Source organism: Elephas maximus, chromosome 3 (assembly GCF_024166365.1).
Source record: "Elephas maximus indicus isolate mEleMax1 chromosome 3, mEleMax1 primary haplotype, whole genome shotgun sequence".
In the NCBI taxonomy this organism is placed as follows: Eukaryota; Metazoa; Chordata; class Mammalia; order Proboscidea; family Elephantidae; genus Elephas; species Elephas maximus.
In genome coordinates this window covers 6,046,034-6,073,365 of record NC_064821.1, presented here as the reverse complement: position 1 = coordinate 6,073,365, position 27,332 = coordinate 6,046,034, and the positions used below count along the sequence as shown (strand labels likewise).

Below are 27,332 nucleotides of genomic sequence, written 5' to 3'. Positions count from 1 at the left end.
TGAGACCCACTGCTCTACTAGTAGTTCTCAGAATTGGTCCCTAACCAGCAGTATTAGCATCACCTGGGAACTTGTTAGAAATGTAAATTCTAGCAAGAGCTTCCCAGTAAATTCCCAGTTGGCAGTTGTTCATCCCAGTGGCGTCATCGTAATGATGGGTGTGGCTTGATCGCAGTTAGACCCTAAGGCATGGAGAGGCTGCAGAAAGCATTTTTGAGGGTCCAGTTAATTTCCTGTACTGGAAGGTAGGAGCTTGGAGGTTGAATTTGTGGTCTCTGGCGCCCTCTACAGGTAATATTTTTGTGCCGCTTTGTTAAAGTGTTTCTGGGAGGCGCAAAGCTGTTTGCAATCCGCTGCTTAACCTTAAAGGTTGCCTTTCGAACCCACCCAGCGGCGCCATGGAAGAAAGGCTGGGCAATCTACTTCCATACATATTACAGCCAAGAAAGCCCTACCGATCAGTTCTACTCTGTAACACATGGGTTTGCAATGGTTTGGGATAGACTTAATGGCAACAGGTTTTTAGTAAATATGCACGGTATACAGCCATGACTACAATCGAAAATTAGCTCCAATTCACTTCTCATTTGGAAAATGTTTTACCAATACCGGTTGGTGTCTAGTTGATTGTGACTCACGGCGACCTCATGTATGTTGGAGTAGAACCGTGCTCCATAGAGTTTTCAATAGCTGTGATCTTTTAGGAGCAGATCGCCAGGTCTTTCCTCTGAGGTGCCTCTGGGTGGATTCAAACCGCCTATCTTTCTGTTTGTAGCTGAGTGCTTAACCGTTTGTGCCACCCAGGGCCTCCTTGGAATGCATTACATTTATTATATAGTCTATTTACTTAATGTGGTTTATTTTTTGTCCATCCTCACCGGAGTGTGAACAGGATGAGGGTAAGGATCGTTGTAGTTTGGTTACTCTGTAGCCGCAGTGCATAGAATAGATTCTGGGACATAAAACCAAAAAAAAACCAAACCCACTGCCGTCAAGTCGATTCCGACTCATAGCGACCCTATAGAACACAGTAGAGCTGCCGCATAGAGTTTCCAAGGAGCGCCTGGTGGATTTGAACTGCCGACTTCTTGGTTAGCAGCTGTAGCACTTAACCACTACGCCACCATGAGTATAGAGTGGAAGAGTAAGTATGTTTCTGCTTGTGTAAACAGAACGTTTTTGGAAGGTTGCATAGAAGCTGGCTGATGACAGTCTCTGGCAAGGGACTCTGGGAGATGAGATATTTGGATTGAGGACTTCTTATTCACAACGTTTTGCGACAAAAATACATTAACCTTAACAATTAGACCCTGGTTTTCCAATTAATTTGTGAGTTGGTCCCTTTGTGATGGCTCTGAGCACAAGCAAGTCCTTGACATAAACGAGTTGCTGCGGAGTCGACTCTAACTCAGGGTTACCCCACGTGTGTCAGAGTAGAACTGTGCTCCACAGGGTTTTCTTTTTATAATTTATTTTGTTGTTGATTATGACATTGTATTATCTAGTAAGAAAAGCTAGTTGTAGACCGAAGTGTGTAAAATGATCCCATTTGCATAAAAAATTAGAAACAACAAAAGGAAAAACTTTAAATATTCGCATATTGTTTTCAGCCTTACGAGTAGAAAGAAAAGGATGAACTGCTGGGAAACCACGCCCAAAGCCACGCCCCTCTGGTTTCAGGCCCGCCCAAAGGGGCGGGTTTAGCCCTAACCATGCCCACAGGGCAGTTACCTACCTCCATCACCTTGGTTGTCAGGAATCCACCCAGGGCACGCCCCTGAGCAAGGATATAACAATCATTGCTGTATTTGAGCCCTTTGTTGCCCGTAAGGCCAATGGAGCCTTAGCCACGCCCCTTTTCATCCTAGCCACGCCCCGGATGCGCAGGTTTCGTCCCAATACCCAATCGCATCCTTATAGGCGGGGACTAGAGGTTTCTCCGCCCGGAGACTGGAGGAAGCGGCCCGTCCGTCTTAGACATTCCGCCAATCGCAAACCCTGGAGAGTCCCACCTCTTCCGCTCCCGGCGGCCCCGGAACCGGAACCCCGGTCCCTCCTTCTGCGGAGGTGTGTGCATCCCCGCCACCCGCCTCCGCTGAGGGCAGTTTGCACGGTTCTCCAAGGTGGGGTCGGCCCCGCGTCTCTTTGGCAGCTTGGCAGCCGGGGCTCGGGTAGGCAGGTGGGCACGGCGAGGGGGCGGTCAGAGGAGGGGGCGGGGTCGCGTTGATGGCGGATCCTGTTTCGGCCCCGGTGGAGGTGGCTCCGGAGGGCAGCGGACCTCGGGCACCCTGATTGGGGCGCTGAGGTTTTCACCCCCCAAGAATCTGGGACTCGCGACAGTCCCCCCAAATTTTGCTTGGCCGGCGGCGATTCTGGGGTCCAGAACGGGCTTTCTGGAGCAGGGTCCACTGCGATGTTGGAGTTAGTTACTCCACCTGCCAGAGTCTCGTTCCCATATTTATAAACTGGGGGGTTGACGTAGGAGAACCCCAAGAGCTGTTCCGTGCACATACTGTTCTGCAGCGCCGGCCCTTCTTAATGTGTATGTAATGCATATAGCACATATACAGTATGTATTTATTGCTGCCATTATTATATACCCAAGGGCTTAAAGCTCTGAATGGCCAGCGGAGGCGTGGGGTGGGTGAGGATAAGGAATTTGGAGCCAGACTGACCAGAATTAGTCTCTGCTGCTGCCACTTTTTATTTTATTTTTTTACTGAACCATAATATTTTAATTTTTTTTTTTTTACTGAACCATAATATTTATTTTTTTGCTGCCACTTTTTAGCTGTTCGCCTTTGGACGGGTTACTTAATCTCACTGTGCCTATTCCCACAGTAAAGTATTGTTAGGTGCCTTCCAGTCGGCTCCAATGTATAGCGACCCTTTGTATAACAGAACCAAAGGTTACTTGGTTCTGTGCCATCCTCCTGTTGCTGTAATTGAGCCCTATCTTCCAGCCAATGTGTCGATCCATCTTGTTGAGGGTCTTCCTCTTTTTTGCTGACCCTCTACTTTTCCAAGCATGATGTTCTTCCCCAGGGATTGGTCCCTCCTGATGACATGTCCAAAATAAGTGAAATGAATGAAGTCTTGCCATCCTTGCTTCTAAGGAGCATTCTGGCTGTGCTTCCTCCAAGACAGCTTGATAGTAATACAACCTACCTTTTAGTTTGTTAAGCTGATTAAACGAGAAAAGCAGCCCACGACATCCAGGAACTAGTCTGTGTGCAGCTAGGCTGTGGTGTTCCCTTGCTGAACATAAAACAATTTCATAGAGCATCAACATCAGACTAGGCCCTGATGACAAGGACAGAATCAAGACCTTCCTGTAATAATGTGGGGACACATGCAAGTAAGAACCTTGTCCAAATCGGAGAGGAGCTAACATCACCCTCATGTGGCCAATATAAGTGACTGCTGCTTTTTTGTGATCACAGTTTTGGCTTTCTCTCCCATGTACCGGTTGTCATCCAGTCGGTTCTTACCCATGGTGACCCCAGGTGTGTCAGAGTAGAAGTGAGCTCCATAGGGTTTTCAGTGGCTGATTTTTTGGATGTAGATCACCAGGCCTTTCTTTCGAGGCACCTCTGGGTGGCCTTGAACCTCCAGCCTTTCAGTTAGCAGCTGAGCTCATTAACCATTTGTACCACCCAGGGACTCCGTATAGTAAGATTTACTGAGATGCCCAGTTACAGAATTACCCCCCTCCCTGACAGCATCCAATCCAGAACAAAGCTTGGCTTCCTTAAGCCTTCTCCAATATCACCAAACCCAAGGCCAAATCCTATAAGTCCTTTCTAACACCCTTTTACTGAGATAACCTTTCTGGAATATTCTCCCTTGCTGCAGTGAGTAATAAACCTATGTTGTTCAACCACGGGTGTGTTCCTGGTGGTCTTTGGAAGGCATTGCTAAGAGGTAACGTGGAAGTGCTTCCAGCAGTGGTTGGCACCTGGTAAGCGTTATATAGGAAGTCCCTGGGTGGTGCAGATGGTTAAGCGCTTGACTACTAACCACACAGTTGGTGGTTCAAACTCACTCAGAGATGCCTTAGAAGAAGGGCCTGGCCATCTGCTTCTGAAAAGTCACAGCCTTGAAAACCTATGGAGCAGTTAGTCCTGCTCTGCACACGTGGGGTCACCAAGAGTCGGAATCGACTGGACAGCAACTAATGACAACAAAGGCGTCCTATTGAGCGTAGCGGATATTTTTGTCAGCTGTCATACACACAAAGGACACAGAGCAATGGCTGACAAATTGTAAATCCTCATTATTATAAATAATAGATTTTCCTCACAAAATTATTTTCCAAAGACAATTTAATTCTTTGAATCTTCTGTTCAGTATACTTAAACCATTTCCTTCCATCTGCATGTGATTTCCTATTGAGTTTGGATGAGTTCAAACCAGGAAAAGTTCAGAGAATAATATCACAGACACGCCTGTGTTTGCCACCCAGTTGAGGCAAACTTTAACAGTTTGGCATTTTTGCTGCATAAAAATGTGAAGCATGTGTTTGAAGCCCTCTTTGCCATATTTAGGGTTTGCATGACCTTCCTGTTTGTGGTGTTATACTTTGACTACCTGGGTGTGCAACCTTGAGCAATACGTGGAAATTCTCAGCGATTTGGAAAAGGTCATGTATCGGTATCGTACTGCACAGAGCCATCTTATTTTGTTTTAAACTCTGAACAAGACGTTAAAATTTTGTAGATGGACAAAACATTGAAAATGTTTACTGTAGAACGACAAAACATTCAAAATATATCCTTAAATGAAAATGTTACAAAACAATATGCACTAACATGTTAATTGTGTTAAATTTTGTTTTAATTAATAGACGTTATTTTTAGAGCAGTTTTAGATTTACAGAAAAACCGAGCAGAAAGTGCGGAGTTCCCATGTATTCCCTCTCCACACGCACATTTTCTCCTGTTACTAATGTTTTGTCACCACTGAGGAACTGATATTGGTACATCGTTAGCTGAAGTTCAGAGATTACGTTAGGGTTCCCTCTTTGTGTTGTACAGCTCCGTGCATTTTAACAAACGTATGATGCGATCTGTGCGCCGTGACAGTATCATTTAGAATTGTTTCACTGCCCTAAAAGTGCCCTGTGCGCCACCTATTCAAACCCTCCCCCTTTCAATTTCCGGCATCCACTGATTTTTTACTGTCTCTGTAGTTGGGCCTTTTCCTGAGTGTCCTATAGTTGAGATCATACAGTATGTAGCCTTTTCAAACTGGCTTCTTTAACTTGTTGTTAGGTGCCATCAAGTCAGTCCAACTCATATGGCAACCCTATGTATAATAGAATGAAGCACTGCCCAGTCCTGTACCATCCACACAGTCATTGGTATGCTTGAGCCCATAGCAATGTGCGTTTAAGGTTTCTCCATGTCTGTTCATAGCTCAATAACTCATTTCTTTTTATCACTGAATAATATTACATAGTATGGATATACCAGGTCATTGAGCGGTAAAGCAAGTGGTTTGTGCTCAACTGCTAGCGTAAAGGGTGGCGGTTCCAACCCACACAGTGATCCCACAGAAGAAAGGCCTGGCAATATGCATCCATAAAGATGGCAGCCAAGAAAACCCTGTGGAGCAGTTCTACTCTGTAGCACATGGAGTCACCATGAGTCGGAATCGACCTGACACTTCTTTTTTTTAATGCATGTATCACAGTTTGTTTATCCATTCACCCACTGAAGGACGTCTTGGTTGTTCCCAGTGTTTGGCAGCTATGAATAAAGCTGCTGTAAACATCCATGTGCAGATTTTTTATGTAGACGCAAGTTTTGAACTCATTTGGAGAAGTACCAGCGTGATTGCTGGGTCACATACTAAGACTGAGGATGTATGTTTAGCTTTGTAAGAAACTGCCAACTGTCTTCTAAAGTGTACTCTCTTACATCCCCACCAGTGATGGATGGGAGCTTGTTGCCCAACATCCTTGCCAGCATTTGGTGGTGTTACTTTTTTGGATTCTAGCCATTCTAATAGGTTTATAGTCGTGTTTCATTGTTGGTTTAATTTCCTATGAGTCGGAATCAGTTTGACGGCAATGGTTTTTTTTTAGCGACATAAAGTAGGGTGGCTTCAGAAGCCATTTAAATTGAGGAGGGGGAAGGAGAATCATTATTAGCTCAAAGCTGATTCCTGCAAGGTGGAGGTCAGCTATACCTCCACTCTCCAACCCCTCTACCAATTCTAACACCAGCCATCCCTCCAGTGGCACTCTCTACGTCTCTACTGGGTTCAGTAATTTGTTGCTGTGGGCACACAGGACTCATAGACCATACTCATGATTATGGAGTTTATTAGGGAAGAATCGGGTTACAATTCAGGTTCAGGATCAACATGGAGGTAAGAGAAATGATTCAGGATACAGTTCTTGGATCAGGACAGCTTCCAACCTCTCAGCTCCTCTGTCGTGCGGGCGGGCGGGCGGGTGGACGGGCGGACGGGCAGGCCTCGCTCTCAGCCATACCCACAGCCAGCACTCGTTCTCAGCCTTTGCCACCAGCCCTGCTCGGGCCTGCCTTCTGCCCTGCTTGCGCAAGGGTTAGAACTCTTTAGCCTCACCAGTAAGTACCAGGAGGCACCCCATTCTGCCAGGAAGCCACCTGCCTGAAGGTGCTCAGCTCTCACTCCATGAGTTGGCCAGTCCCACTGCAGCTGCCTCACTCCGTGGACTGGGAAGCCCACCATGCTGCCTCATGTCTCCGCTGTCTCCAGTGTTATAGCTCTCTGTCTTCTGGGTCTAGGGGTCTTCGCACAAGGACCCTGGGTCTAAAGGATGTGCTCTGCTCCTCAATCTCCTTCTTGATGGTAGTGAGGTTCTTCCCTCAACCTGTGTGGCTGGCTCTTTTTAAGCCTATGGGATTGCAAAACTGACCAATCCCCTCGTTAGTCCACAGGCACCTTATTTGCATAACCATGCATTATCCTGCAAGAGTTCCACATTCCTCATTTGCATTAGCAGACTGTCGCATCCCTGCAAGGCTTCTACACTCCTTATTTGCAAAATCCTATCCAATGATTTTGTTGGAGTTACAAGACCAAGGCTAGAGAGGCCATATAAACACAATACAGTGTACTGCACATACAGTGTTGGGCATCTTCTCATATACTTATTTGCCTTCTGTAGATCTTTTCTGTCTCTCCAGATTTTTTGCCCATTTTGTAATTACCTGTTACCTTACTTGTTGCTGTTGAGTCGATTCTGACTGATAGCGACCCTTTGTAGGACAGAGTAGAACTACTACGTAGAGTTTCCAAGGAGCGGCTGGTGAATTCGAACTGCCAACCTTTTGGTTAGCAGCTGAGCTCTTAACCACTGTGCCACCAGGGCTCCATTTTTTAATTGGACCATTTGTTTTCTTTTGGGGGGGCTGTTTGTTTTCTTATTGTTGAGTTTTAAGGGTTGTTTGTATATCTTGGATACAAGTCTTTTATCAGATACATGTTTTGCAGATACTTTCTCCCATCTGTGGCTTGTCTTTTCATTCTCTTCACGGAGTCTTATTTTCTTAACGGTGCCTCTAACAGAGCAGAAGTTTTTCATTTTAATAATGTCCAACTCCATCCACGTCATTAAGGTCGACTTTCCTTTGAGGAGGCAGCTCTTCCCCAGTTGTATTTTTAGCGCCTTCCAACCTGGGGGGCTCATCTTCCAGCACCGTATCAGACAGTGCTCCTCTGCTATTCATCAGGTTTTCACTGGCTAATGCTTTTCAGAAGTAGACTGCCGGGTCCTTCTTCTTAGTCTGTCTTAGTCCGGAAGCTCAGCCGAAACCTGTCTTCCATGGGTGACCCTTCTGGTATCCACTTGTGGGGGCTTGCGTGTTGCTGTGATACTGGAAGCTATGCCACCGGTATTCAGATACCGGCAGGGTAACCCATGGTGGACAGGTTTGAGCCGAGCATCCAGACTAAGACAGACTAGGAAGAAGGACCCAGAAGTCTACTTCTGAAAAGCATTAGCCAGTGAAAACCTTATGAATAGCAGCGGAACACTGTCTGACATAGTGCTGGAAGATGAGCCCCCTAGGTTGGAAGGCACTCAAAAGATGACTGGGGAAGAACTGCCTCCTCAAAGTAGAGTCGGCCTTAATGACATGGATGGAGTAAAGCTTTGGGGACCTTCGTTTGCTGATGTGGCATGACTCAAAATGAGAAGAAACAGCTGGAAACATCCATTAATAACTGGAACCTGGAAAGTATGAAGTATGAATCTAGGAAAATTGGAAATCGTCAAAAATGAAGTGGAACGCATAAACATTGATATCCTAGGCATTAGTGAGCAGAAATGGACTGGTATTGGTCATTTTGAATCAGACAATCATATAGTCTACTATGCTGGGAATGACAACTCGAAGAGGAATGGTGTTGCATTCATTGTCAAAAAGAACATTTCAATATCTGTCCTGAAGTACAATGCTGTCAGTGATAGGATAATATCCACACACCTACAAGGAAGAGCAGTTAATACGAATATTATTCAAATTTACGCACCAACCACTAGGGCCAAAGATGAATAGAAGATTTTTATCAGCTGCTGCAGTCTGAAATTGATTGAACATGCAATCAAGATGCATTGATAATTACTGGCGATTGGAACGCGAAAGTTGGAAACAAAGAAGGATCAGTAGTTGGAAAATATGGCCTTGGTGGTAGAAACAATGCCGGAGATTGAATGATAGAATTTTGCAAGACCAACAACTTCTTCATTGCAAATACCTTCTTTCACCAACACAAATGGTGACTATACACATGGACCTCGCCAGATGGAAGACATAGAAATCAAATTGACTACATCTGTGGAAAGAGACGATGGAAAATCTCAATATCATCAGTCAAAACAAGGCCAGGGGCCGGCTGTGGAACAGACCATCAATGGCTCATATGCAAGTTCAAGCTGAAACTGAAGAAAATCAGAGAAAGTTCACGAGAGCCAAAATTTGACCTCGAGTATATCCCATCTGAATTTAGAGACCATCTGAAGAATAGATTTGACGCATTGAACACTAGTGACGGAAGACCAGAGGAGTTGTGGAATGACATCAAGAACGTCATCCATGAAGAAAGCAAGAGGTCATTGAAAAGACAGGAAGGAAAGAAAAGACCAAGATGGATGTCAGAGGAGACGCTGAAACTTGCTCTCGCACATTGAGCAGCTAAAGCAAAAGGAAGAATTGATGAAGTAAAAGAACTGAACAGAAGATTTCAAAGGGCCTCTCGAGAAGACAAAGTAAAGTATTATAATGACATGTGCAAAAAGCTGGAGATGGAAAACCAAAAGGGAAGAACGCGTTCAGCGTTTCTCAAGCTGAAAGAACTGAAACAAAAATTCAAGCCTTGAGTTGCAATAGTGAAGGATTCCATGGGGGAAAATATTAAATGACACAGGAAGCGTCAAAAGAAGATGGAAGGAATACACAGAGTCATTATACCAAAAAGAATTAGTCGATGTGCAAACATTTCAAGAGGTGGTATATGATCAGGAACCAATGGTACTGAAGGAAGAAGTCCAAGCTGCTCTGAAGGCATTGGCGAAAAACAAGGCTCCAGGAATTGATGGAATGTCAATTGAGATGTTTCAACAAACAGAGGTAGCACTGGAGGTGTGTCTACGCCAAGAAATATGGAAGACAGCTTCCTGGCCAACTGACTGGAAGACATCCATATTTATGCCTATTCCCAAGAAAGGCAATCCAACCGAACGTGGAAATTATAGAACAATATCATTAATATCACATGCAGCAAAATTTTGCTGAAGATCATTCAAAAATAGCTGTAGCAGTATATCAACAGGGAACTGCCAGAAATTCAGGCTGGCTTCAGAAGAGGACGTGGAACCAGGGATATCATTGCTGATGTTAGGTGGATCCTGGCTGAAAGCAGAGAATACCAGCAGGATGTTTACCTGTGTTTTATTGACTATGCAAAGGCATTCGATTGTGTGGATCATAACAAACTGTAGATAACATTTCAAAGAATGGGAATTCCAGAAGACTTAATTGTGCTCATGAGGAACCTTTACATAGATCAAGAGGCGGTTGTTCGGACAGAACAAGGGGATACTGATTGGTTTAAAGTCAGGAAAGGGGTGCATCAGGGTTGTATTCTTTCACCGTACCTATTCAGTCTGTATGTTGAACAAATAATACGAGAAGCTGGACTATATGAAGAACAATTGGGCATCAGGATTGGAGGAAGACTCATTAACAACCTGCGTTATTCAAATGAGACAACCTTGCTTGCTGAAAGTGAAGAGGACTTGAAGCACTTACTAATGAAGATCAAAGACCACAGCCTTCAGTATGGATTACACCTCAACATAAAGAAAACAAAATTTCTCACAACTGGACCAGTGAGCAACATCATGATAAACGGAGAAAAGATTGAAGTTGCGAAGGATTTCATTTAACTTGGATCCACAATCAACAGCCATGGAAGCAGCAGTCAGGAAATCAAAAGACCCATTGCGTTGGGTAAATCTGCTGCAAAGGACCTCTTCAAAGTGTTGAAGAGCAAAGATGTCAACCTGAAGACTAAGGTGCGCCTGACCCAAGCCATGGTATTTTCAATCTCATCATATGCGTGTGAAAGCTGGACAATGAATAAGGAAGACCGAAGAATTGACGCCTTTGAATTGTGGTGTTGGCGAAGAATATTGAATATACCATGGACTGCCAAAAGAACCAACAAATCTGTCTTGGAAGAAGTAAACCAGAATGCTCCTTAGAGGCAAGGATGGTGAGACTCCGTCTTACATACTTTGGACATGTTGTCAGGAGGGATCAGTCCCTGGAGAAGGACATCATGCTTGGCAGAGTACAGGGTCAGCGGAAAAGAGGAAGACCCTCAACGAGGTGGACTGACACAGTGGCTGCAACAATGGGCTCAAGCATAACAACGAGTGTAAGGAAGACGCAGGACAGGGCAGTGTTTCATTCTGTTGTGCATAGGGTCGCTATGAGTCGGAACTGACAGGATGGCAGCTAACAACAACTTGTTTTCGTGGTGCTTTCATGTTACAGATTGAATTGTATCCACCAAAAATACGTGTTGAAAATCCTAATTTCTGCCTGTGGTTCTAATCCCATTTGGGAATGGGTTGTCTTTGGTATGTTAATGAGGCAGGATTAGGTTAGTTTAGATTACGTTTGTTATGTTAATAAGGCAGGATTAATGTGTCTCTTGAGTCAGTCTCTTCTGAGATAAAAAAGAGATGAAATGAGCAAGCTAAGAAGCAGAAATGATGGAAGAGAGACGCCAAGGCATGTGAAGGTCGCCCAGGAGCAGATGCTCAGAAGAGACAAGGACCTTCCTCCAGAGCCAACGGAGAGAGAAAGCCTTCCTGTAGAGCCAGTGCCCTGAATTCAGACTTCTAGCTTCCTAAACTGTGAGAAAATGAATTTCTGTTTGTTAAAGTCACCCACTTGTGGTAGTTCTATTATAGTAGCACTAGATAACTAAGACAGTGCTGTATCTAAAAATCATCACCAAACCTAAGGTCACCTAGGTTTTCTCCTAAAAAGTGTTGTAGTTTTGCATTTTACATTTAAGTTTAAGATCCATGCTGATGTAATTTTTGTGAAAGGCCTGGATTCACTGTGTGTGTGTGTGTGTGTGCAGTTTCAGGACCACGTGTTGAAAAAACGGCATTGAGTTGCTTTTGCCCCTTCGTCAAAGATCAGTTGACTATATTTGTTGTTGATTTTACTTTTTATTTGTGACGGTGGAGATCCCATGTTTACAAAGGAGAACTGTTCCAGAGGCTTTTCTTGGCTGTAATCTTTACAGAAGCAGATCTCCAGGCCTGTTTCTTCTGTGCCGCTGGGTGGGTTTGAACCACCGACCTTTTGGTTGTCAGCCAAGCACAAACCGCTTGCCCCACCCAGGGACCTTATATTTGGGTCTATTTCTGAGCTCTCTGTTCGGTTCCGTTGTTTACGTAAGGGTATCGCGCTGCACGTAGCCGTCCTTGTTTTTTAACTGTGGTGAAAGTATACATAAGAAACACGCACCGCCTCACCAGTTTCCACATGGACAGTTCGATGACATTGATTACATTCTTCAGGTTGTGCAACCATTCTCGCTGTCCTTTTTGAAGTCATTTCACCACCATGAGCATAAATTTACTGCCCCCTAAGCAGGAACTCTCCCTTCCTCCCTCCTCCCATCCCTGGTAACCACTCATAATTTTTGGTTTCCGTAATTCAGAACAACGTTCTGCTGCTATCCAGAAGGTTTTCACTGGGCAACTTTTTCGGGAAGTAGGTGGTCAGGTCTTTCTTCTTAGTCTGTCTTAGTCTGGAAGCTCCGCTGAAACCTTTCCACTGTGGGTGACCCTGCTGGTATTTGAAATACTGGTGACACAGCTTCTAGCATCACAGGAACACCCAGACCACCAGAGTACAACACACTGACAGACCTCTTTAAAGTGTTAGAAAGCAAAAATGTCGCCTTGAGGTTGAAGGTGTGCTTGACCTAAGCTACGGTGTTTTCAGTCTCCTCATTTGCCTGTGAAGGATGGGCAGTGTATTAGGAAGATCAGAGAAGAATCGATGCCCCTGAATTATGGTGTTGGGGAAGAATATCGAACACATCAGGGACTGTCAGAAGAATGAAAAAGTCTGTCTTGGAAGAAGTACAGCCAGAGTGCTCCTTAGAAGCGAAGATGGCGAGATTTCATCTCATATACTTTGGTCATATTATCAGGAGGGACCAGTCCCTGGAGAAGGGCATCATGCTTGGTAAAGTAGAGAGTCAGTGAAAAAGGGAAAGACCTTCAATGAGATGGATTGACACAGTGGCTGCAACAGTGAGCTCAGACATGGCAATGATTGTGAGGATGGTGCAGGCCTGGGCAGCATTTCTTTCTATTGTACATCCTGTCACTGTGAGTTGGAACCGATTCGATGGCACCTAACAAGAACATAACTCAGAATCGACTTGACCACTAACAACAACAACATGTATTTGCTTATCTCATATAAGTGAGATCATACAGTATTTGTTCTCTTGTTACTTATTTTGTTTAGCATGATGTTTTCGACGTTCATCCATGATGTGGTATGCAGCAGGACTTCATTTCTCTTTTTGGCTAATTAATATTCCAAGATACGGTGGAGCACATTTTCTATATCCATTCATCTGTTAAGGGATGTTTTGGTTGTTTTCATCTTTTGGCTATAGTGAATAGTGCTGTAGTGAACTTTGGTGTGCAGGTTTCTGTTTGTGTTCCTGCCTTCACTTCTTCTAGCTGTAGACCTAGGATTGGGATTGCTAGGTCATGTGGCTGTTCTGTGCTCAACCTTTTGAGGAACTGCCAGTCAGTTCTTTGATGATTTTTTTTTTATTAACTTTTATTGAGCTTCAAGTGAACGTTTACAAATCAAGTCAGTCTGTCACATATAAGTTTATATACATCTTACTCCGTACTCCCACTTGCTCTCCCCCTAATGAGTCAGCCCTTCCAGTCTCTCCTTTCATGACAATTTTGCCAGCTTCCAACTCTCTCTATCCTCCCATCCCCCCTCCAGACAAGAGTTGCCAACACAGTCTCAAGTGTCCACCTGATATAATTAGCTCACTCTTCATCAGCATCTCTCTCCTACCCACTGTCCAGTCCCTTTCATATCTGATGAGTTGTCTTCGGGAATGGTTCCTGTCCTGTGTGAACAGAACGTTTGGGGACCATGACCGCCGGGATTCCTCTAGTCTCAGTCAGACCATGAAGTATGGTCTTTTTATGAGAATTTGGGGTCTGTATCCCACTGATCTCCTGCTCCCTCAGGGGTCCTCTGCTGTGCTCCCTGTCAGGGCAGTCATCGATTGTGGCCGGGCACCATCTAGTTCTTCTGGTCTCAGGATGATGTAGGTCTCTGGTTCATGTGGCCCTTTCTGTCTCTTGGGCTCTTAGTTGTCGTGTGACCTTGGTGTTCTTCATTCTCCTTTGCTCCAGGTGGGTTGAGACCAATTGATGCATCTTAGATGGCCGCTTGTTAGCATTTAAGACCCCAGATGCCACATTTCAAAGTGGGATGCAGAATGTTTTCATAATAGAATTATTTTGCCAATTGACTTAGAAGTCCCCTTAAACCATGGTTCCCAAACCCCCGCCCTTGCTCCGCTGACCTTTGAAGCATTCATTTTATCCCGGAAACCTCTTTGCTTTTGGTCCAGTCCAGTGGAGCTGACCTTCCATGTATTGAGTGTTGTCCTTCCCTTCACCTAAAGCAGTTCTTATCTACTAATTAATGATGATTGATTTTTGAAGGTTGAGACAGAACTCCAGACACCATGATGCCAGGAGGCATTCTTTGACTGGGTTGTTTGTCTTTTTGCTATTAAGTTGTAGAAGTTTTATAATTTGATTGCTTTTTGAGACAGGTCTCCAGATAACCACGGTGCTAAGAGGCATCGAGACCAAGGGGCCATGGGAGAATGGAATGAAGAGGAATGTGCTGGCATTGTTGCTGCTCAGCCCAGCAAGCAAATTCTGCTGATAGTCTCATATGATGGCAGCCACTGCTGGGGACTCTACATGGGGTGAGTCCCTGGTCAGATGGCACTGACAGAGACAAGAATTTAGGAGGCCCCTCCACGATGGGGTGTCCCAAGGTTGGTGAACCAAGTAGTCTTAGCAGAGGCTGGCCGGGACAGGATGAAGTAGACAATACTGGAACAGAGGCAAAGGAGCCACAGTCCACGGATATCTGAGATAGCGTTTCTGGAAATTTGGGAGGGAATCTTCTGGGGGATAAATACGACTCCATTTGTGAATTTTGTAGCCCTGGGCAGCTAAACAGCCAAATCTTTTTGAGTTAGGATTTCTTCATCTGTAGAAAGAGAATGTCACTGCCTTTCTTGCACAATGCTGCAGGTCTTGGACATGCCAGATGCAGTTGCTTGGGGGTAGTGGCATCATGACTTCTAAACTTGTAAGTCTGAGGATTTGGGAAGGCTTGGAATCACCTAGAAGTCGCTGAGTGGTGTAAATGGTGAACATGAAGGTTGGAGGTTCAAGTCTACCCAGAGGTGCCTTGGAAGAAAGGCCTGGTGATCTATTTCCAAAGGATCACAGAAATTGAAGACCCTGTGGAGTAGAGTTCTCCAATACACATGGGATCGCCATGAGTCATAGTTAACTCAATGGCAACTTTTTTTTTTTTGAATCACCAGCTTCTTTCTCTCCCCCGTCTCCCTAGCTCTGCCTGGTCGGAACCTTAGCTGTCCCTATGAGAGGAACGTGGAGGAAAAAGGGATGGTTGCTGGGTTTCTGACAACTTGGTCACAGGTGAGTGGAAAATTCCTCATTCTGCAAAAATAATTTCCTTTTCACATAAGAGTGGACCCCTTCTCCTTCCTGTAGCCTGGAGTTTGGCAGCCAGCCAGGGCTGGTTTCCATTTTTCTTAAAGTCTCTGGGCCTCCTAGGGGATTGAAGGGCTGTCCAGGAAATGCTCCCACTGCCCCAACGTTTAGGGTCTCACTTGGATGCTCTTCCATGTTGACTTGCTGCTTCATGTTCTGCTGGGTTCTATGAGGGAGACAAAGGAAGAATTTGAGAGGATTGTTGTCTTCCTGGAGGAAATAATTCATTTGTTCCCTGAGTATTTCTTTCATGCCCTTGGGCCTGTGTGGGGACCAGGGACAGGTCTGAGTAGGTTGAAAATGCCCCAGCGTAACTGAAAGTCACATTTAGTCTTCAGTCATGGATTAGAGGAGCTTTTAAAGCCACAAGCTTGGATGCGATCTCTTAGGGAAGGCCGTGAGTCCTGAGCTTGGGGACAAATGGGTCAGTGACCTCAGAACACTGAATGACTGGTCTCCCCTCCCCAGTGTTCTCTCTTTCACCACCCCCCTCCTCTGCACACTAGTGGGGATGATCCCCGTCAGAGCTGGAATGTGCCTGATGTTTCAGGAATCAGTGGCCTTCGAGGATGTGGCTGTGGACTTTACCCCAGAGGAGTGGGTGCTGCTGGATACTTCTCAAAGGACTCTCTACCGAGAAGTGATGCTAGAGACCTACAGGAACCTGGTGTCGCTTGGTAAGGCTGACATCCATTCCCTAGACCAGGGATCCTCCCCCTCAGCACTATTGGATCATTCTCTGGTGTGGGGCCGTCCTGTGCACTGTATGGCATTGAGTAGCATCCCTGGCCTCCACCCACTTGATGCTGGTAGCACCCTCCCCCACAGAGTTGTGACAACCACAAATGTCCCCAGATGTTACCACATATCCCCTGGTGGCACAGTCACCCCCATTTGGGAACCACTGGTGGAGGGGGGCAGAATTGCCCTGGGTGAGAAACACAAGTTAGGAATTCCAGTGACCACCAAGACACTGTAGCTCATAATCATCTGACCTACTGACGTCCAAGGATGCTGCCCACAGTTAAATCTACACACTGAGTGGAGTGACCTACTGACGTCTGAGGATGCTGCCCATAGTTAAATCTACAATAGGATGCTGCCTACATTTAAATCTATACAGTGAGTGGGGTGACCCACTGACGTCCGAGGATGCTAATAAAAAAAAAAAAAATTTTTTTTCCCACAGTTAAATCTACACACTGAGTGGGGTGACCTACTGATGTCCGAGGATGCTGCCCACATTTAAATCTACACACTGAGTGGGGTGACCTACTGACATCCAAGGATGCTGCCCACATTTAAATCTACACACTGACTGGGGCGGGAGAGGAGGAAAATCATAGGATCTGGAGGGTCTCCCTGGTTTACACTGCCTAACCTATCAGGAATGAATTTTAGTATATAGTGTGAGGTAGGGATTGAACTCAGTTTTTTCCCCAAATGATTAATGCAAGGTTTCTCAGCCTCGGCACTGCTGCCATTTGGGGCCGCATCATTCTCTGGGATGGGGCTGTCCAATGTAGGGTGTTGAGCAGCATCCTGGCTTCAACTCATTAGATACCAGTAGCATTCCCACTCCACACCCAGGTCCTAACAACCAAATATGTCTCCAGATAGGACCAGTGTCCCCTGGGGGCAGAATTACATTGAGGACAACTGCCCTAAAGCACCATGTGTTTCTTTCGCCCCTACTCTCCCAGGAATTGTTCTGGGGATGACAATACCTAGTCCTTGTCCCAGTGAAGTTCAGAACAGAGTGGCTCCCTTCTGGTAGTGAGAGTTTTCCCACCGAAGTGACTATTTCCTGTTTCGTAATTCTCACGGAGAAACCCTGGTGGGGTAGTGATTAAGAGCTAAGGCTGCTAACCAAAAGGTCGGCAGTTTGAATCCACCAGGCGCTCCTTGGAAACTCTGTGGGGCAGTTCTACTCTATCCTCTAGGGTCACCATGAGTGGGAATCGACTTGATGGCAACAGGTTGTAATCCCCATGGGGCTCAGAGTGAGGGTGCTGTTACGGCAAATTGCGGGTTTGAGCCGCCTGTCACAAGGCCGATCCTGAGACAGGAGGAGGTAAACAGCAAGAGGGCTTTATTGAACACTGGCGTACAAGAGACAGAGAGGGTTAAATTTCTCTCAAATTCTGTCTAAACCTAGAGGACTAATTGGAGAGTTTTTATAGGGGGAAGGTCAGGGTTTAGAGGTTTTCAGGAATGTTGGTTTTTCTTTGAGGTAGACACGATGATAAAGTGATCTATTATTGAAGTACTGCAAGTCTCATCATGCCATCCTGGTTTCTGTCACAAGATGGATCTAAGCTTTGTTCAGCTACTTCGGTTTTGTGTATTTTTTTCCTTGGGAGAGGAACATAGTTTAATCAGCAACTAAAAATTGATTACCTTATTTTTCTTTAAAGGAACAATCGTGGGACAGATTCCAGAGCAAGTAATTATGTTTCGAAGACTAGCTTACACAGATATACTAAAATGTTAGAAAATATGTTCTTCCTACCTCAGTACTAAAACACTGAAGAAAATATGTGTTCTTTACTTCAGTGCTGCTGGTGGTGTTGGCCCCTGTGAGAAAAACTGGCCGTGTTCTGGGAGTTTGCTGCTCCTAAAGGCAGATTTCCCAGTTCTGAGCAGCACTGAAGACCGCAGGATGGGCATCAGTTTGGAGGAAGGATTTGGGGTTCTCCGTAGAGTCCTCCGGCGTTATGTGTGTGTCCTGAGGATCAGGGTGTCAACCCTGCAGCCCTCCTGCGCCCTCTCAGTGGGACTGAGAGGAGTCATACAGGGCACCTCTGAAAGTGGGCAGCAGCGGTAGAGAGAGATAAAGTGCTATAAATAACAATCTGGTACCTGGGGGACCCAGTGGGCGGTGCTTCCCCCCAGGGATACTGGCCATATCTGGAGACATTTGTGGTTGAAATAATTTCTACACGTACAGTTCCGTTGTTGATTTTATTTTTGTTGTTGCTCTGTGACTTTGGAGACCCTGTGTGTTACAGAGTAGAACTGTTCCGTAGGGTTTCTTGGCTGTAATCTTGACAGAAGCAGATTGCCAGGCCTATTTTTTCTGCAGTGCCTCTGGGTGGGTTTGATTTGCCAACCTTTTGGCAACCAGTTGAGTGTAAACCGTTTGCGCTGCCTAGGGACTTTTACATGTACAATTTAGTGACACTGACTCGACTGTTCAAGTTGTGCAGCCATTCTCACTGTCCTTTTCCAAATCATTCCACCACCATGAACATAAACTCTGCCTCCAGAGCAAAAACTGCCCCTCTGCCCCTCACTCTCGCTGCTGGAAATCACTAATAATCTCTGGTTTCAATATATTTGCTTATTTCATGTAAGTGAGATCTGTTGTAGAGAAAAAACTACAAGTCTACAGAGTCGTAGAGGCTGGCAAGTCCCAAGTCCGTGGGTCAGGCACATCAGGCTGGAGGCTTCCCCTGACTCACGTAGCTGCAGGGCCTGATAAACCCAAGATGGACAGGTCAGACTGCAGGCCTCTGGCTCACAGGCTGCAGAAACCAACAAACCCCAAGATCGGCAGGTAAGCTGCTAGCTCGCGTCTCAAGAACTGGAGGTCAGGTGATGATGAGCTAGGTGCAGGAGCCTTGCTGGGACATCCATTTATACACTGAAGGCGGGCCACACCCCCCAGGAAACGCCATTTCAGCTGACTGGCTGCTCATAGCAGATCTCATCATTACGTAACTGCGGGACACCATCATAACTGGCAAGCCGCTGCGAGTCATGTTTCAGCCAAGTTGACACACAACCTTAACCATCACAGTTGCCGTTTGAGTTATTTATACTTTTTGGCTATTAGGAATACTGCTGCTATTATTTCACATACAACTTTTTGCGTGGACAGATGTTTTCAGTTCTCGTGGGTATATACCTAGGTGTAGAGCTGCTGGGTCATGTGTTAGTTCTTTTGTGTTTAACTTTTTGAGGAACTGCCAAACTGTTCTCCAAAGTGGCTGCGCCGTTTTACATTCCCACTAGCAACGTTGAGGGTTCCTGTGTCCCCACATCTTTTCCGACATCTGTTATTGTCAGTCTTTTTTATCATAGCCATCCTACTGGGTGTGAAGTAATATCTCCCTGTAGCTTTGATTTGCATTTCCCTAATGGCTAATGAGTGGAGCCCTGGTGGCACAGTGGTTAAGAGCTGAGGCTGCTGACCAGAAGGTCTGCAGTTCGAATCCACTACCTGCTCCTTGGAAGCCCTATGAGGCAGTTCCCCTCTGTCCTATAGGGTTGCTATGAGTTGGAATCGACTTGACATCAATGAGTTCAGCTTTGGTTAATAACTAATGAGAGTCTCTGAGTAGTGTAAACTGTTAAGGTGCTCAGCTGCAAACCCAAAGTTCGGAGGTTCAAGTGTGCCCAGAGGGGCCTTGGAAGAAAGGCCTGGCTGTCTACTTCTGAAAAATCAGCCCCTGAAAACCCTATGCAGCCAGTTCTACTCTGACACACATGGTGTTACACTGAGTCAGGGTGGACCTGACAGCAGCTGGTATTGGTTTAATGTCTAATGACGCTGAGCATCTTTTCACGTGCTATTGGCACTTTGTATATCTTCTTTGGAGAAATGTCTGTTCAAATCCCTTGTCCAGTTTTTAACTGGATTGTCTGGTTGAGCATCACAACATTTCCTTCTAAGAACTTTATTTTTGTCCATTTCATTTCAGACTGGAGGAATCAACTTAAAACCAAGGAGTCGACTTCTAAGCAGGATCTTTTTGGAAAAAATATATTCAAAGGCATGAAAATGGTAAGATTCACAAGGGATAGAACCCGGTCCTTTGCACATAAGTCAGGGAGGGCCAGAAGGTAGGGAAGAAGCACCAGGACCAGGAGAGAAATGTGAGGCAAGTGGCTTTTATTTAAGAGAAAATCATGTCTCAAGAGAAGGAATGTATAAAGTATGAATTGGGGAGAAACTAACGTGTGCTTTTTCTGTAAAAGGACAGCGGGTAAATGTCTACGGCCTAGAGGTCCATGTGGTGTCTCTTGCAACTACTCAGCTCTTCTGTTGTAGTGTGAAAGTAGCCATCCACAGTATGTAAAGTAATGAACATGGCTGTGTTCCAATAAAACTTTATTTACAAAAACCTGCAACAGGCTGGTTTTGGCCTCCGTGCCATAGTTTGCCGACCCTGCCCTAAACCGAGCTCAAAGCTTTTGTTTTCACGTAGAAGTATTCCCACAAATAAACATTTTCACAAATGTCCCTGTTTGAGTGAGTGAGTGAAAGAGAATTTAGAATCAAACTGTGATCCAAAAATCACTTTTAGTAATAAACCTTGGGGTAGTCTTGAGTATGACAGAAGGTTCTGGCAAAGCATTCACCCTTGTCGGTCTGAAGAACTTAAGAAGCCCACAAACCAGTCACCAAAACCCCCCCCCCAAACCAAACCTGTTGCTCTCACATTGGTTCCGACTCATAACGACCCTCTAGGACAGAGAACTGCTCCATAGGGTTTCCAAGGAGCACCTGGTGGATTCGAACTGCCAACTTTTTGGTTAGCAGCTGAACTCTTAACCGCTGTGCCACCAGGGCTCCAAAGTCATTCACATCTATCCAGAATTGTGAAATCATCACTCAGAACAGTAAGTGGCCGATTTTTTAGTAGTAGTCTTACTGGGGAGAACCCCTATGAGCTTAAGGAATGGTACCAAAAACCAGACCATCCGGTTGAGTCCACCTTATGGTGCCCCCCTGTGTGTCAGTGTGGAACTGCTCCTTAGGATTCTCATGGCTGTGATCTTTACTGAAGCAAATTGCCAGGCCTTCTGCAGTGCCACCGGGTGGGTTTGAACTGCCAACTGTTAGGCTAGTAGCCAGTGCACATGGCTTGCGCACCAGGGACGTAGGTAATGAGTGGAAAAAGCTTTAGTCATCATGCCTCCTCTACCAGCAGGCGCTGACTCACAGGGGGACAAGGCCCTGTGAACACAGCCAGTTCGGAAAGGCCGTCAGGAGCCTGGGCCTCACGTGGCCCACGGGAAACCCACCGGGCGAGAAGCCCCACAGCTGCGAGGAGTGTGGGAAAGGCTTCCGTCACCTCTCCTCCCTGAGGAGGCACGCGCGCACCCACACTGGCGAGAGCCCCTTTGCGTGCCACCAGTGCGGAAGCGCCTTCTGTCACCAGTCGTCCCTCAAGACCCACGTGCGGACTCACACTGGCGAGAAGCCGTTCACCTGCGGCCAGTGCGGGCAGCGCTTCAGCACGCGCTCCTACCTGACGGTGCACGTGCGCATCCACACCGGGGAGAAGCGCTACGCGTGCGCCGACTGCCCCAAGGCCTTCAGCAGGAGCTCCTACCTGCGCGTGCACCAGCGGACCCACACGGGCGAGAAGCGCTACCCGTGCGGGGACTGCGGCAGAGTCTTCGGCCACCCGTCCAACCTCCGGCGGCACGTGCGCACCCACACCGGCGAGAAGCGGTACAGGTGCGGCCGCTGCGGCAAAGCCTTCGTGCAGAGCTCCTCCCTGGTCGTGCACAGCCGGACGCACACCGGCGAGAAGCCCTACCCGTGTCTGAAGTGCGGGAAGGCCTTCATCGACACCTCCTCCTTCCGGAAGCACGTGCGGACCCACGCCAGGGAGAAGCCGCACGGGTGCGTGCAGTGCGGCCAGGCCTTCAGCCACAGCGCGCCCCTGGCGGTGCACAAGCGGGTCCACGCCGACGGAGACCTCGGGAGCGGGGTGGCCGCGAAGCTGCCTTTATCCTCCGCGTCCCTGCCGTAGCTCCCTGGGTGGTGCGAGCTTTATGGGCTGGACTACTAACCCGAAGGTTGGCGGTTCAGACCCACCCAGGGACGCCGTGGGAGAAAGGCCTGGCGATTTGCTTCTATGAAGATTACAACCAAGAAGACCCTATGGAGCAGCTCCACTCCGTAACACACGGGGTCGCCATGAGTTAGAGTTGATCAGGCAGCCTGTGTCTTCCTTAGGGTAGGCCGCGTGCCTGTTAATTTTCAGGCTTTCGTTCAGAATACAAGCCTTTAAGGACTATTAAGTGGTCTTCATGGAGTCCCTAGGTGGCGCAAATGGTTCAGTGCTCAGCTGCTAACAAAGGTTGTTGGTTCAAACCCACCCAAAGGTGCCTCAGAGGAAAGGCCTGGCGATCTGTCTCTGAAAAATTTGGCATTGGGAACTCTATGGAGCACAGTTCTCTCCTGACACACAAGCGGTCACTGTGAGTCAGAATCAACTTGGTGGTAACTGGTGTTTGGGTTTTCAGTGGTCCTTGTCACACAAGAGCTGACGTGCAGTGTGAAATTTTGATGCTTCGCATTTTTATTAGTTTCATTTTAAACATTACCCACTGTTTATTGTGACTTTTTTGACTCATAGGTTATGTGAAAAAAAAAAATGGGAAATGGATTTCTCAGTTGATAGCATTGTGGTCAGAGTACATGGTGTTTATCATGTGAATCCTTTGGTATTTCTTGAGATAGTATTTGCCTCAGTTGCAGGGGCTGCCTGTGGTCAATCTAGTGGTCTCTCCCTCCTTCCTTACTAATTATTGTTGTTTGGTGCTGCTGAGTTAGTTCTGACTCGCAGCAACCCCATATAACAGAGCAGAGCTGCCCCATGGGGTTTTCTAGGCTGTAGTCTTTATGGAAGGATCCCCGGTGCAGCAATGATTACTCAACTGCTAACGAGAAAGGTAAACAGTTCGAACCCACCAGCTGCTCCCTGGGAGAAAGATGTGGTGGTTTGCTTTCATAAAGATTGCGGCCTTGGAAACCCTACAGGGCAGTTCTGCTCGGCCCCATAAGGTTGCTGTGTGGCAGAACTGACCCGATGGCAATGGGTTTGGTTTTGGTTCTGGTTTTAGGATCCGGTAGGACTGCCCCGTGGGGTTTCCAAGGCTGTAATCTGTACAGGAGCAGATCGCCAGGTCTTTTCTCCTGTGGGGTGGCTAGTGGGTTCTAACTGCCCACTTTTTGGTTAGCAGCCGAGCACTTAACCATTGTACCACCATGACTCCTTGTATTTGTCCTTACACTTTGGAAATCAAATGAGTAATTTTTTTTTTTAATTTTTATTGTGCTTTAAGTGAAAGTTCACAAATCAAGTCAGTCTCTCATACAAAAAGTTACATACACCTTGCTATATATTCCTAGTTGCTCTTCCCCTAATGAGACAGCACACTCCTTCCCTCCACTCTCTACTTTCATGTCCATTCAGCCAGCTGCTGGCCCCCTCTGCCCTCTCATCTCCCCTCCAGACAGGAGCTGCCCACATAGTCTCATGTGTCTACTTGATCCAAGAAGCTCACTCTTCACCAGTATCATTTTCTATCCCACAGTCCAGTCCAATCCCTGTTTGAAGAGTTGGCTTTGGGAATGTTTTCAAGTGAGTAATTTCTTTTTAATAGGAAGCTACTCTTCTACTTGCAAATCCTCTAAACACTAATTTTCATGGAAACTCTACAGTGCAATACCTTTTTGCAAACTATAAAGCATGATGTTTTTCAATTCCATTTGTAAGTAAAACAAGTGATAATTAGAGCTTGTACTTCCATTATATCTCAAACTGGAGGGTAGTTTTTGAAATGAGCTGCATATTAAGCCTTTTAGAGTTTTGACCCAATCTGTTTAGTGTTGTGTAACCCATAGACCCAAACCTGTTCCTTCGAGTCAATTCCAACTCATAGTGACCTTATAGGACAGAGTAGAACTGTCCCATGGGGTTTCCAAGGAGCAGCTGGTAGATTTGAACGGCTGACCTTTTGGTTAGCAGCCATAGCTCTTAACCATTGCGCCACCAGGGCTTCCTAAAACTGAGGCACTTGGCATGACCAAACGACTAACTCAGGTTTGAATCAAACTCCATTTTTGTTTTAAATTTTAGCTTGACCTAAAGTCCTCGTTTCTGCTTTCCTAAAAATATAACCTGTGGTTTGGCGTCTGGTGACATGTAACTTCTAAAACTTTAACCACGGTTAGCAAACAATGAAGGGATCAAGAACGCGGTTTGTGAAGAAACGTTCTCAGGAAGTGTTTCTAAAGATGGTCCCCGGGGGGAATGCCTGCGTACCTTGCTCCAGGAAGAATGCATGTGTAGATGTTTTAGAAAATAGCTTCCTAGATTGGCTCCAGGAAGTCTGTGTTAGAAAATAGACCAGCTTAACCTTGTAAATTTTAACTTGCTGTCGTCTTGTAACTATATGTAATCCCAGTTTCCTGTGATTATAGACACATACTCCCCTCCCCATTTTTCTGTAAACAAAGCACACCTCTCCCTCAGAATGTTGAAACACTGTGTGTCACCTCCCATCACATTGTGTTGCCCAGTTGGAACTACTATTCCTCAATAAAACTTTTGCTCTCACTCCTAACAAAGTATGAGATTTTCTATTTCAGCAGTGTATTTAGAGTTTTCAGGTCCATCCCAAATTTCAGTAAGCTTTTAGTGTGTGTGTGTGTGAGTGTGTGTGTACTTAAATAAGAATCAAAATGGGAATTCAAGTACCTTAGGAATATAGGTACTATATAAATATAATTTACATTTCAAAATTCTTTAGGGTGTTGGGGAAAAAGTTAGTAATAACGAAATCTACTCCCAACCCAGAAAACCTCTCCACAACAGTAGAAGACAGAAAAGGCTTATTATTGAAGAAGCGTTCAACCAGAAGCTGACGCATCACAGGCATCCCCTACAGGGACTGCAAAGACGGGAATCTGATCTTATATAGTTGAGCGGATACAACTGTGGAAGAATGTCTAAGGACAGAAACAAAGTAACACTAGAGATTAGTCAATCCTACCGTCCTCCAGTTGGGCAACGCAGCATAAACTGAGTGTTCCAAAGGAATGGGGCAGCATTAGGGTTTTTTTAGTCAGAGGAACAAAGGAAGTCGAGGAAGTCCAGGTGGTTTTGATCAGTCTTTCAGATATTCATCAGAATGTCCCTTGAAGGCCTCCTTTAGAAATGTCAGTTTTGCTAACAAGGCATGACACAGGTCTCTAGAGGGTCAGTGCCTGCTGACTGAGGTTTCAAAATGGCCAGGTGTTTGTCTGGAGTGTAGGGATTAAAGGACTCAAGATGTGGGCTACACATAAATGTAAAGAATACAAGCTAGTTATTACCACTAAGGCTGGGTTAATTATTAAACTTTTGCCCTGTGAAACCAGCCATCGGTCACATTCTCTGGACTGGGCACGAGGGTACCCATCCTGTTTCAGTTTCCACAAAACCCTGTACATTCCTCTGTTTTGAGATAAAATTGCTCCTTTTCTAGTATCTCTAAGGCAGAATACCTGAAGTTATGCTTACCTCCCTTCAGAAAGCTGGGAGACAGGTTCTGTTCGTGATCTTTCTTGATAATGACATTTGACTAGAGATGGCTCCCAGATCCTTGAGGAAACTTCTTTGATTTACATACTATCCAAAGAGACCATGAAGGAGAAGTTCCTAAAGTCTTTTTTTGACCAGGACTCGATGACTGAATTAAATTCATTTTTTGCGAAATTGGTCTTTTTACCTGCCTGCCCCAGGTTTCCTGATTTAACTGAGTCAACCCAGAGTGCTCACAAGCCCTATCATTAAACTCTTTTAATTGTTTAGCTACCATGGAAATATGAAATGTTTTCTCTGGGCCAAGGTTGGGATGGAAAAGCAATGCACTCTGGAAAGAGAATATTGACATAGGTGCATTTTGATATATAGTGGGCCCAGAAAATACTTCTTTATGACAAAGATGTGGTAACAGTGTTTTGAGAGGGCCTTAGAGTTACCCTTATCTGAAATTCCCCAAGTAACTTAAACAGACTTTGGGTAAGCAAGCAATTCTGAGAAGAAAAGTCCTGGCATCAACTGTCCATCATAATCTGATCCCTAACCTCCCTTAGAGATACTTCTCATTAAACAGTAAGTTTTATGATGTCATCCTGTGACTGTAGTCTGTCATCTCTGTAACTTCTGTAACTCATTCTTGGTCCTTTTACCTCACTGTCATGGATTGAATTGTGTCCCCCAAGATGTACATCAACTTGGCTAGGCCATGATTCGCAGTATTGTGTGGTTTTCCATTTTGCGATCTGATGTATTTATCCTATATGTTGTAAGTCTTAAACTCTATGATGTTAATGAGGCAGGATTAGAGGCAGTTGTGTGAACGAGGCAGGACATAATCTAGAGGATTAGGTTGTATCTTGAGGCAATCTATTTTGAGATATGAGAGAAGCCAACAGAGAGGAGGGGGACCTCATACCACCAAGAGAGAAGAGCCAGGAGTGGAGTGTGTCATTTGGACTCAGGGTCCCTGTGCTGAGAAGCTCCTAGATCAGGGGAAGATTGATGACGAGGACCTTCCCCCAAAACTGACAGAAAGAGAAAGGCTTCCTCTGGAGCTGGAGCTGGGAATTCAGACTTCTAGCCCAGACTGTGAGAGAATAGGTTTCTGTTTGTTAAAGCCATTCACTTGTTGTATTTCTGTTACAGCAGCACTAGATAACTAAGACACTCACTAACCACCAATCAAAATAGTAGGAGCCCTATTCTTTGTCTAAACCCCATAAAAGGATTTGTGTAATTACTGGGACTTGGACTCCTGGTTTCATCCTCATGAGCTGCACTGACTACTGTTAAAACCTTTAATAAATCTGTTTTATTCTATAGCAGCGCTAGCGCTTTCTCTACAAAGCAGAGAAAAAATTAACAAGTTCTCTAAAAATTCTGAAAGAATCTGGAAGAAGGGGGCCCTTCTTTATTTTCAACAGGGGCAGTTGTGTTGTTGTTAAGCGCCCTGGACTTGGTTCTGACCCTATGCATAACACAAGGAGAGACTGCCCGGTCCTGCACGCCATCCTCACAACTGTTACGCTTAAATCCATTGCTGCACCAGTGTGTCACTCCATCCCGTTGAGGGCCTTCCTGTTTTATGCTGCCCCTCTACTTTACCA

General features: G+C 45.7%; 1 protein-coding gene across 3 annotated transcripts; it reads left to right on the top strand.

The window, feature by feature from the left end:
* The first annotated feature begins 2,051 nt into the window (after positions 1–2,051).
* LOC126071910 (zinc finger protein 239-like) lies at positions 2,052–24,772 on the top strand. 3 transcript variants are annotated; one of them, XM_049876363.1, is made up of 6 exons: positions 2,052–2,171; positions 14,413–14,571; positions 15,231–15,319; positions 15,945–16,071; positions 20,101–20,183; positions 21,331–24,772. In XM_049876363.1, the coding sequence occupies exons 2-6, from the start codon at positions 14,538–14,540 to the stop codon at positions 22,162–22,164; spliced, it is 1,167 nt and encodes a 388-aa protein (XP_049732320.1). In that variant the 5' UTR covers positions 2,052–2,171; positions 14,413–14,537; the 3' UTR covers positions 22,165–24,772. The 3 variants fall into 3 exon arrangements, with proteins under 3 accessions (XP_049732320.1, XP_049732321.1, XP_049732319.1); XM_049876364.1 differs by having other exon boundaries at positions 2,052–2,179; positions 21,334–24,772; XM_049876362.1 differs by having other exon boundaries at positions 2,052–2,179.
* The last annotated feature ends 2,560 nt before the right edge of the window (positions 24,773–27,332 follow it).